The sequence below is a fragment of the Haemaphysalis longicornis genome, unplaced genomic scaffold (assembly GCF_048455015.1).
Source record: "Haemaphysalis longicornis isolate Haplotype H1 unplaced genomic scaffold, Haemaphysalis longicornis Haplotype H1 scaffold_13, whole genome shotgun sequence".
NCBI classification, from domain to species: domain Eukaryota; kingdom Metazoa; phylum Arthropoda; class Arachnida; order Ixodida; family Ixodidae; genus Haemaphysalis; species Haemaphysalis longicornis.
The window spans coordinates 53,467,470-53,479,911 of NW_027526233.1; the positions used below are offsets into that span (position 1 = coordinate 53,467,470).

Consider the following 12,442-nt stretch of genomic DNA (forward strand, 5'->3'; position numbering starts at 1 on the left):
CCAAAATTGCTTTGGGTTACTTTTTAGTAATGTAGGCAGAGTGGCATTAAAAAACGTGAACTTAGTGGATTTGAGGGCGGACGAATATCTCGAGTTCGCGGCTTTATATATTGACCAGTGCGTAGGATCGAAGGATCGTTTTGCTTTTTTAAAGAGTCTTCGTTCTGTTAGCAAGTCGTTTGAGATAGCAGTTATACGAGGGGGCGTTGCATTTAAAGAAAACTCGACGTAAAGGAATAAATTTGTTCACAAGATCCAGTAGCTTATTTTTAAACAGCCGCCAGTTATCCTCAACCTTTCTTTCAAGGTAATGAGGCAGAAAAGTTTCAATAAACAGGGAAAGTTCGTTATTTATTGCTTCATAATTACCTTTACTGTAGTCTCTAATTTTTTTCAAACGTTTGCGCAAGGATGTTTTCGGTACGGTCAGCTCAAAATGTAATCGTCATGATCGCTAAGACCGGGCAAGTGAAAAATTCTTGCCATAGTATCTGGTGATTGCGTAAGAACTAAATCTAAAAGAGATGACGATTGCTGTGTGACCCGCGTCGGCGAAGTTACAACTTGTGACAAACCAACGTCAGAACAAAGTGTAACAAAATGACTAGATTCAGTGGGTGAGGCGCAAGTTAGCGAGGATACGTGCAACCAGTCTATGCTAGAAAAATTGAAATCCCCTAAAAGAATAATACTTGCTCCAGGATACCGTACAGCTACCTGATTCAAGCAATCATGCAGCTACTCACAAAAAGATGCTGGGCTTGATGGTGATCGATAACACACGCCAACAACTATTTTTTTCAAGGTCACATTTAAACAAGACCATACTGATTCGAAATCAGAGACAACTGGCAAAAACGAACACTCGATACATTGATTATTAGCAAGTAGAACACCACCTCCGCATCTTTCAGCGCGGTCTTTACGAAACACATCATAGTGTTTGTCGCTGTAGAACAACTCTGAATTTTTCACTTTACTCGAAGCCAAGTTTCTGTTAGGGCAATAATATCGCAGTCACTATCATTGATTAGTGCACAAAAATTATCTCTATTGGGCATGAGGCTGCGTATGTTTGTTAAGCGAACAGAAAATTTCGACGCGTTTGCATTTTGACTACTACTCCTCACGTGGTCCTAGCTACTGTCTTTGTGCCTGACACGTACAGACCGGAGGGTTGAAGGAGATGTTTGATGTGCATTGCCGACGGGGACTTCGTAACAGCATCGTCATCCGCATTGTAAACATAATGCTTGCCGTTGACAACCAGCTTGTTGCGTGGAAGTTTGAATGGTACCTTCAGCTGCTTTCTATATTCGAATAATTTTTTCTGGCTTGGCGCGTCGCAGGACAGAAGTCCTGGCTCAAGTTAATGTCGCTATGATTAAGTTCAGATTTCTTAGAAAAGACCAGTTCTCTAGTTTTATAGTTAGCGAATTTGACGATCAATGGACGTTGCTTGGCTGGATTAAAGTGATCAATTCTATGCGCACGGGATATGCCTAACCAGATACTTTGGGCTTAAGCGTATTGTTAAGAACATGTAATTTTTTTTCTTCCGATTCGATCCCGGTTTCTGTTTTAGTATCCAGAATATTATAAAAGAGCAGGTTATCGCGGCGCGCACGATCTTCTGCTTCATCAAGCGTAGAACGAAGTGCGCATGTGTCAGTGTCGATTCGGGACGCTTGTTCACGTAATTCGTCTATCTCTTCTTTCCACCTGTCCAGTACTGAGGTTTGATTTTCGACTTTTGCTATTCTTTCATTCATTTCCGATATTTCCTTGGAATCATTTAGCTGCTGTTGCTTTAATTCTTCTATAGCAGAAGACACTTCATTCTCCTGCGATTCCATGCGGATTGTGCGTGCGTTTACCTTGCTGACCGTCTCCAAGACTTCTGAGAGTAGATCATCGTCAGGACCCGGGTTAGCTTCGACGTCACCGCATTGTATCAAACACAATAAGCAAAATGGTTCACACAATGCTTCAGGGCATGGAAGCACTCTAATGAACACATCATTTAATTTGAAACAATAACGTGGCAGCTTAGAGTAGTAACTGACCTGCATAACGAAGTAAATGGGGTGTGAGCGTCCCATCTGTACAGTGCATCCATGACCACTGATCGGTGCTCGTTGCAGACTCGGCTTTATGTGCTCTGCAACCGCCGTAATCGATGACGTCAGGGTCCCAGGAAGCCAGTCAGAAGTCACGCGCACCAGTTTCAGCATCGTTGGGCTTGCAAGCAAGTCCGGTGTTGGAGCACATACGCAGTTGGCAGTTGCGCAGACCCGGTCATGGCATTGCGTGTAGTCGGTGGCCTCGCTATGGTGATCCGCCGTAGCTGGGCTCATCCAAGTATTCGCCAAGCCACTGAAAAGCTGCATAATGAAGAAAATGGGGTGTGAGCGTCCCATCTTTTCAGTGCTTCCATGCCCAGTGATCGGTGCTCGTTGCAGAATCGGCTTTATGTGATCTGCAACCGCCGTAATCGATGACATTGAAACCAAGCTACAAGCGGCAGTAACGGAAATCGAGTTACAACTACAAGATACGGGCTTCGTATGCTCCCCATTCAATCGGAGCTGCTCGTCATACCTCCAAGACGGACCGCGCAAAGGCTTCGGCACCGGCTAACATCATCATACGCACGACGAACGGCAGCAGGATCCCCCACGTCAAGACTCGGCGAGTCCTGGGCCTGCTCCTCGACAGTCAACGAAGCAACTGCGCCACGGTCACCAAGATCACTACCAAGGTAGCGGCGGCCATGCGACTCATCAGACGAGTGTCCACCCGAGGGCAGGCATGAAGGAAGACAGTCTCACCAGACTCGTCCAGTCCTTCCCCGTTAGTCACATCGCCTATGTAGCAGCGTTTCACAACTGGACAGCCGCAGAACGCTCCAAGCTGGATGCGGCCATTCGGAAAGCCTACAAGGCAGCGCTCGGCTTGCTACAGTGTACAAGCACCGACAAGCTCTTCGAGCTAGGCATCCACCACACCTTGGAAGAGATTAGAGAAGCCCAGAATACAGCACAACACGAACGCTTTTCCCAAACACGCACCGAACGGTCTATCCTAAGAGCAATCGGCGCGACTCCCTTCGCCACCCTCCCAACAGACACCGTTCCACTACCACAGGCAACAACGAGACGGCTTACCGTAAGCCCGATCCCGAAGCAGATGCATCCGGAACACAAAAGTGAACGGCGGCTGCAAGGGCCCGAGCCCTCACGACCCTATACGCACACGACAACGGAGCCACATACGTCGACGCAGCGGTCTACCCACATCGACCAGAGACCTATGGAGCGGTAGTGGTGGATGCCATCACTAGCGACGCTCGCAGTGCGGGCAGCTTCACCGCAGAAGACTCAAACCAAGCAGAAGAAATGGCCATCGCCTTGGCCATAACAGGCCCCAAGTGTACTACAGTGATCAGTGATTCGCGAACCGTAGTGCTCCGTTACGCCAGAAACAAAGTGTGTGCCAGTGCAGTGAAAGTGATCTGTACCGCGAAATTTACGGACACCCCAGTAACTCTCCGATGGTTCCCCGCGCACATGGGGTCCCTACATCTTGGAACGAGTCTCGCCAAACGCAACGAGACGGCCGATGCCGCGGCGCGCGCGCTCATACACCGCGCGGCGGCCAACGCCTCGGCCACGTCCCGAGAACGGCACGAGCCTCCCGAGTGCACCCCCCTCACGAGCTAGGGGGACATTCTGCTGTGGTATAGAACTAGTCGAAGACGGCGACCCCCGCCTCATCCGAAACTCTCACGCGCGGAAGCGGTGATATATCGACAGTTACAGACAGGGTCCCTTCTAAGCCCGGTGCTAGGTGTACATTTGGGCCCCGAAGTACACTAGACAGATGTGTGCCGATTGTGCGCGAGTGCCAAAGCAACTACAGCCCACATGCTGTGGAACTGTGAACTGAACCCGCGGGAGGCTGCCACACAAACGCAGCTTCCCCCAATCATTACGAATGCGATGACCTCATCGGACGACAGCACCCAACACCTGGCCGTCCAGCAAGTGCAGGCGGCTCTCGAACGCCAGCTGCCTAGGATCGCACCCACGGGTACGGGACGCCTCCCGGAACTCGGGGCGTGCGGTCTGGCAGCTGCAGAAAGAGCACGCCAACACGACGTCGTGACTGCGTCTTAGAGGCTCGCCCCTACGGGGCTCGCTCCTAATGGCAGGCTTTCAATAAATGTTTTTCTCTCTCTCTCTTTCTCTCTTAGGCATTAACATTCAAACTTATTTTTTTTCCATCATCCGCCTTCAAGAACGAGCATTACGTATTATGACCCTTTCTAGCTTTTGTGTTCGCAGCTGTCGGTTATTCTCTAAGTTTCAAAAACTTCCATTCTTGTTTGTCCATGAAATGAAGGTCTGTTTATTGGTCAACAAAATTATTCTCCTTTGCCATCCTTTTTCAATAAAGGTTCTTCTGTGACCTACAAGGAACCCTACGGGTGCTCGTAACGCGAATTTTCAATATTAAGGAGCAAATATTACTTCAATATTACTTCAATATTAAGGAGCAAAAGTTAAAAACAAATTACCTATAGGAATAAAAAAAGCTAATAACTCTGTATTTACACTATAAAAGTACCATCTGTGTAACTTCACATGAACTCCGGTTCATTTTTTATTCTGTTCAATTTTGTGTAATTATTTGGTTTTCGTGCATTGTTTTGTAATCAGTATCTTCTGAGTCACCGGTTTGATGTTTGCTGATATACTTTGCAATTATGTAATGGACATAAAGTAGCTTCGGGTATATGCCCAAAAGTTTGTGTTATGTATTTTGAACATGTTGGTGAATAAAAAAAACAATTAAAACAAATAAATAAATAAATGTATCCAGCTAGCCTATGGTCATAAATGACACAAAATGCCGTACGTTCATATCCTTACCTTCTTGGAGTTATATTTGACCGATCGCTTTCTTGGGCCCCTCATAACCGTCACATTAGAGAACGACTGAACCTATTTATGCCCATATTTAAGTTGCTGAACGTAAAACATAGGGCGGCTAAGTGCCTTCACTATTGTGACTTTATAAGGCACTATTTCATGGCATTCTGCCGTACAGCCTTCAAGAGCTGATTGATTTTTCTAAGACAAACTTGGGAGTGCTAGAGTGTGCACAGGCTCAAGTTCTGCGCATCTGCCTAGACCTTCCCAAGTGCACATCTGCGAATTCAACTGTCTGCGATGCAAGGTGTATGTCAGCCCATACACTCCAAGCTCAACAGTTCCTCCGCACCAGCCTCCTCACGTAACATGGTGGGCTTACCATCCTCTAGCACAGATGTCTTATTCGCATCTACGGAGCCGCTTACTGGCCAACTTCGAATGCCCAAGCAAGCCTGCCTTTCAACCATGTAAAATTGTACCATGGGATATATGCCTCATCATACCAAGTATAGGCAAGAAATCCTCTCTGCCTGAGGCATGCTTGCAATACTACAGGCTGGAGCATATCAGCTCGCGTCATCTTGGCCCCGTTCAGCTATATACAGACAGGTTCTTGACGTCTGACTCGACAGCCATTTGGTTTTAGATTCCGTATGTGGGACTAACTGCGAAAGAGAAACTCTGTCACACGACGTCGTCCACCCTCACTATGTTAACTGCTGTCAGGCTGCACTCATTCACATCACCAATACTCGCGCTCAGCAATGGGTGATCTTTAACCAATCGCGACATTCCTTGTAAGAACTGATGAAGCCATCCCACTGCTGCAGCCAATATCTGCGTGAGGTACAGGCATTACACACACTAGGACTACGATATGGGCACCACATATCGCTTCAATGTCTTGGCACCCAGCGGAACGTCGTCGCTGACGCTGCAGTGAAAGAGGCGCATAGTCTGCTTGTATTTTGGAATTCCGTATTTCGGACAAGACGTAAGTACGGCCGTGAATGCATTAGGATGGGAACTGCAGTTGTCAGCTTGGCAGGGCCCTCTAATGATACCCTTGCCTCTGTACGCCCTTGACCCTCAGTGCAATTTCCAGCTTCCGCGAGGTCTACAAAGGCACACTAAGGTTGTCCTTCACCGACTACACCTAAATGTTCCCTTCACTGGTAATTTTTCTTTTAAAATAGGCTGCGCGGCCATTGTGCTGCGTGTGCTCTGTAAGAGAAGGCATAGGGCATGTGTTGTGTTACTGCCTGCAGCATACAACTCAACGTGAAACAGCGGAAAGAACTCTTGTGCGTCTGTTGCGCGAAAGCTCCTTAGAGTTCCATAACTTTCTTGGTTCATAGCAAATTCACACTAACGCGGCGAGAGACAAAGGCTCTCTTTATTCTTGGTCATACGCAGGAATTATTGAGATTCTTTACCTTTGGCATCCTCAAAAATTTTCTCTTTGTGTTGTTAATTTTTTTACGTTCCGAACTGATTCTATTTTCTTATTATTCATTGTTGCTGTCCAAGTCTTCCCTTTTCATTTCTTTTTCCCACGATTATGCTCATCCCTATCTGAAGTACGAAGCCCCGCCATTTGTCGGACTCAACTGTTGAGCATTTTTTAAAGCTTTCTCTCTCTCTCTTTCTAATGGTGGCCCTCTACCCAGCCGTCTCTGAGAGTGGGTGTTAAACAACACATTTGTTACGGCCTTTTTACTTTCATGAACTTTGCCTGTGTCTCAGGAACTTCGGTCAAAGGATTGTGTCTCAAGAATGCATGTCTCATAAAATTCGGTAATGAACTTCGGTCAAAGGAGAAAAATTGTTAAACTATCCCACTATAAAATGAAGGAAAACATTTTGAGCTGCGGTCGCATGCTTAAAGACGCAGACTTCACCATTAGGGAGGACATCACAGCTGCCACCCGCATTGCGCGGTCACAGCTGTTGCAGCTCATCCACCTCTAAAAATGCGCATCTAAACTGAGTCTCGACAGACTTCACGTAGACAAAAAGTGCTACATTGCGACAAAACAGATTGTGCGTGCCATAGCTGGTGAATCGTCAGGTGTGAGCAGCAAAACCACCGAATGATGCCTCTCTTTTCATTGTACATCTAACCATCGACCAAGTTGATCACCAACGCTGAATATAATTGTTTTCTTCACTAATATACAAAGCGTAGTGCCTAAACGCGAAAGACTACACAGTTTTATCGAAAATGTAGAAGCCGACATACCCGTGGTAACCGAAATGTGGTAACACGAAGATGTATTCGACAACGAAATCTTCCCGTCTAACATGGGCTTCACTTCATATCGCCATGGTTGCACTAATCGTCGGGGTGGAGGCATGCTCATAGCTATTAATACAATGTATCATGTTCTCTTATCACTCATGACGACACATTAGTATTAACCTGGGGGCGGGTGTCAAACGCTGCCTTAAGGTGATTCTGGCATCTGCTACCGGCCGCATTACTCTGAACCTGGCTTTTCCATCCTCCTTTCAAATTCACTCACCCGGACTAAAGACAAGTTCTGGGAAGCCCCTATTTTTTCGGTAATTGTATTTCCCTCAAATAAACTGGCTTTTACTCTCCACCCGTAGTGCATCCCCGTCTAACGAATCCAAGCATTTCCTAGTTCTGACGCTAATTTTAACCTACACCAAGCTATAACCTGCCCCACAAGATGCGAAAAACTTTAAATCTTCGCATAACATCAAGCCCGGACGACATAAAGCGCACAACAGTACTCCCCGAGTTCTGCGACCATAATCTTATCCACAACTGGATATCTCTACCTCTGATTAGAAGGTCGCCAACTGAAAAATTCATATCTGATTACAAACGAAGAAATATGGCGCTATCGTAGATTCACGTGGTTCTTTTTTTCACAGTTTTCGCGGATAATATCAAGCCCATTCAGTAAATGCAACCTGGCAGATATTCAAAAACACGATACTAAACTTTAAAAAAACAATACATTCGAACCATTTGCGTACAATTGGATTCCAATAATCATTGCTTCAACAAGCAGTTAAAAAGTCTTTTAAATAAGAAAAGACATCTTTACAGGACAACCAGTCATTGCAATAACCCTTTAACAGTAGAAAAATATCACCTGTGCACAAAATTATGTATTAAAAAAATACAAAATAACAAAGATCAATATTTTTATGTAACCTAATATCTATCCTCCGCTCAAATCCTACTAAATTCTGGCGGATGCTCTTTCACAAAAATTAAAGTACCAACATATATCTTTTAGAGCAAGACGGGGAATCAATAGACAGAAAACACGCTGCCACCGCCTTAAATGCCTATTTTCATCTGTATTTTCTAACCCTAACACTTCCCAGTCAACACCAATGCTTATAGAACCATGGTCAGTTTTAAAACTCTCCGCCTTCGACTAACCAGCAATACGGCGCCCAAGCGACCCACAGCGCCAGGTGGCGCCGCCGTCGCAACCAGCTCACTGCAGCCATTGTGGATGCACGAGCGAAAGTAGCGCGGGCCGCTGTTGTAGTGCCGTTGCGACCGTAATCGCGAAATATGCCGATCACCGTGTTTATACACTTTTATTTACTTCTGTAAGCGGTAAGTCTAGCCACATGTCACCAAAGATACGGAGCTCAGTCGGCGACAACAATTGCGAAGTGGCCGCTTGCACTTGCAAGGCTGCGACTTTGTGGCTGCACTTACGCATTTGTTTGGAGCATTGTCTGCTGTTCCCCATTATATAATTACGTTTCTTGCTGAGGCGGCTGCATATTCTAACCGCCGAGGCAGGGAACGTGACTGGTGCGCCACGTATAGACATAAATGAAGGCTGGCAAACATTGTCATCATTTCGTAAAAAAGCTTTATCGGTATAATGAAAGAACTAACAAGTGGATATTTTTGTTATTTACAAGCTACGGAGATATGGTCACGGGATGTCACTCTTTGCGAAGAATAGGCGGTCAACTATCAGCTTCGCGTGGGGATGAGGCTGAGAACGGATAAGAGGAAGACGGTGATCGCAGTGCGCCCGGCACAAACAGTATCTCTCTGTCTCCGCTGCAGTGCAAATACCACTGTTATAATCTCGTCTACTTTGTGTCATTACCTTGTATCGGTAAATCATATTATAGTAACGGTAGTTGCGCTATTGACAGAGCTTCTACGCACTGCAGCGGAGACAGCAGCTGACCGAAATTGTTAGTTCTTCCCGATTGAAACACTTTTAGACAAAAAGAAGCTATCTCTCTATTTTCTCAACAACAACAACAAACAAATACCGTAACTTCTATCGTAATCACTGCCAACAATCTATCGCCAGGTCGGCAATGGAAAACGAACTCCTTCCATAGTGCTCGCTGCAGCACGTCTAAATTTGCTGCACTTTCTTCGGCTGCACCATTAGCGCTTGTTTTGGCTTTGTGGGCAGACGACGTCTGTGCAGCAAGCTGCATGTCTCGGCGTAACAATTTCTTTCCATTTGTCGGCAGTTTGGGTAGCTAAATTAGTAAATATTTGCGTGACGGCTCCTTCGGCCATGCTCCTCTTTCCTCACTCAGTTTCTACTTTTTCACCGTTATTTAAGTGCCTATAGCCCTTTGCTATGCCCTCACGGTAAACATGCAGGTCCCACACGTGCCATTTGGCTCAGAGGTTTCGGTCGAGACACGCATTTGCGCGGCACAATCCTACACGAAGGCTGCGATAAATTAGAGCGCGAGAAAAGCGCTTTGGGTTTGGTTTTCCCTGTAACCGCCCGTGCAACGGGGGAAACCACACGCCGGCATGGTGCTTACCGAAACATCTACAGCTGGAGAGCACACCAGACGCACACGCACACGCACACACATACACGCACGCATGCACGCACGCACACACAGGCGCACGCACAGCGACGCTTGCCACACAACTGCAGGTGCATCCTTAGAACTTACTGATCTCAGCCACCCGGTGCCGGGTGCGACTGTAGCGCCATCAATGCGGTTTGGTGCGGCAGCGCTGGGAAACACGTTGGAGTTTTACAACTGACCTTGGTTCTATGAACGTTGGTCAACACGACTACCTACCCTTTCCCCCGGCGCTGTATCCCAACCAATAACAACCGATGAAGTGGTTTCCGTCATCCCGGTCGCTGTTGGTGCAGTCCCGCGAGATGTGGCCAAGCGTGCCACACAGGTAGCACTGGGGAAACATGCCCAAACCACTCGTTCACTCGCCTTTTTTTGCAGTCCATGGAGAGGTGGCCCTGCTTGTTGCAGATGTAGCATGTCTTATCTTTCTCCTTGCTCCCCCTTCCGCTTCCCCCCCTACTCGGGCGATGGGAGATCTTGATGTCCAGCCCCGACCTGTCGACGCAGCAAGAGCTCGCGTCCAGGGGCCAGGAGCTATTGGACTCATATGGGACTCGTGACTAGGGTTCCACCCTGTCTGACGCCTGCGAGCGTCACCTGAAATGGGCTCAGCGAAAGTTGTTTCTCTCTCTCTCTCTGACGCTTGATGTGGCCCATTTTGCTGCAGTTGTAGTAAGGCATCTCCTCCGGTCTGTGCTTGCAGTCCTTGGATATGTGGCCGGTGCCGTTGCACTTGTAACATCTGTCCTAAACTCAATGCAGTCCCTCACAAAGTGGTCTATCCGGTTGCACTTGTAAAACTTCTCTCAGATGTGTGGCGTGTAATTTAGGCGGCCACCACGGCAGCCTCCACCCCGTAACACGCCGCGTGAGCCCAGCTCCCTTCCCCAGCATCCTCTGTCGGTACCGTCTTAGAACCACTCGCGGGCAAAGTGTCCCATCTTGTGGCACTCCGTCGTCGTCGTGTTCCGCCACCGGCTTTGTCTGCTGGAAACTAGCTTAAATGGGGCTTAGAAAAGCACAGGCTCAAACAAGACGTATTCAGTCATGTTTTCTTGTACTTCCGCTTCTACCCTAGTCACTGGCATTGGCGGAAAACCAGTGCTAACAGCTGCTCACGCTCCGATGTTATATCTGTGTACCCCCAGTGTGGCAAACCCCCCGAAGACACGATTATCAAGAGCTCTTCAGCTTGCCCGCATCCGCAGCACGACACGTACGGGGAAAGCAAACATTGGTACATGTAAGCAGGACCAATTACAAGCTGTAGAACGTGTGGGAATGTCTTCACGCGGGATGCACCTAGGCTTTGGCGAAAATGTTATTTCGATAACAGCCTGGTGACGCGAGCCACATCCGACTATTCGTGGGAACCTTCTCAGAACCCTCACATCCAGAGGAACAAAACCAATCGGTTTTATCTTTGCTCCGTTGTACGCAAGCACAACATGGTGGCGCCTTCTTAGAACCCTCACTTCCAGAGGCACATAACCAATCGGTTGTATCTTTGCTCCATTGTAAGCAAGCAAGCATGTGGCGGGAGCGGACTGGATTAAGTAAAGAACATGGGTGACAGCAGAACGGTCCAAGATCTTTACGACCGCACCTTTGTCTAGGAAAGCCTTTAGTGATTGGCCCATTTCGCCAACGTCGATACATACGTAAGGTGTACCATGGGAATCCTTCGCCCGGACTGTGGCGTTGTCCGGCAATCCCGCAGCCAGATTGGGCGGAGACAAAGCTACATGGTTTAGCTTCTGTGTAGTTGTTTTGGTTGCTTTGGGCACTTCTGCACTTCGCACATCCAATTTCGTAGGGGTTGAAGACAACTCTGGCAACTGGCAAGGGGCTTGATAAGTTAGGCAGGTTCCGGCCCTCAATGGCCAGCGTTGGTGTTTCCCCGTCGACTACACAGAACATCTGCTTGGCGGTCACAATCAAACACTTAGTGACCAGAGCCACAACAAGGCTAACAGCCCCGGCGTGGAGGAGGCTGTTGATTCCAGCCTTAAGATACCCTAGAGTTGGAAGACAAAGAGCCGGCCTCCACTTGCTGTACTACAGGCAATTCCACAACTGAAGCTTCGAGCGGCAATCCAAGAGCCCCAAGCTCAGTCGTCGGCCGAGTAAGACGCACAAAACGCTGAAGGTTGGGGTTATTCAGGGTGTCAACAAATGCTCCGCTACCATGACATCTTTTGAGGCGTTCGGAGAAACCGCGAGTGCCTTGTGCGCAAGTCGCTTCACTCGATTTACGAGGTCTTCTAAAGTTATACGTTGCTGTCGCACACGCTTCAGCTCAACAAAATGTAGCTGCTAAAAGCGGGCCTCGGCAACGAGGTCTTCCATATCCCTCATAATGCTGGGTTAGTCTAGTCTCGTGTGCTCCAGCAGGTATTCCAGAACATCAGAGGCAGGAGGGCGCAGCTAAGCCACCCTAATACGAGCCTGGTCCGTAAGAGACTAGCCTATAGCTCTCAGAAACCGACACGAACTGAATACGGAAGGCTACCCACGAGGTGGAGCCATCACAAACATGTGGACGAAGTGGCACACACTGGTTTTGTGTTGCCAACTGCGGTGCAACAGGCGGGCGAGGTACAACAGGCACAGACAGGTCCTGGGCAACCGAACGGCACGACGAT

General features: G+C 47.8%; 1 protein-coding gene across 1 annotated transcript in view; it reads left to right on the forward strand.

Moving 5' to 3' along the window:
• The first annotated feature begins 3,926 nt into the window (after window positions 1–3,926).
• Window positions 3,927–12,442, forward strand: part of LOC144163833 (uncharacterized) — a 49,140-nt gene continuing 40,624 nt past the window's right edge. Inside the window, exon 1 of the mRNA XM_077694524.1 lies at window positions 3,927–4,092. Coding sequence (XP_077550650.1) covers window positions 3,927–4,092 — 166 coding nt within the window. The remainder of the gene's footprint in view (window positions 4,093–12,442) is intronic.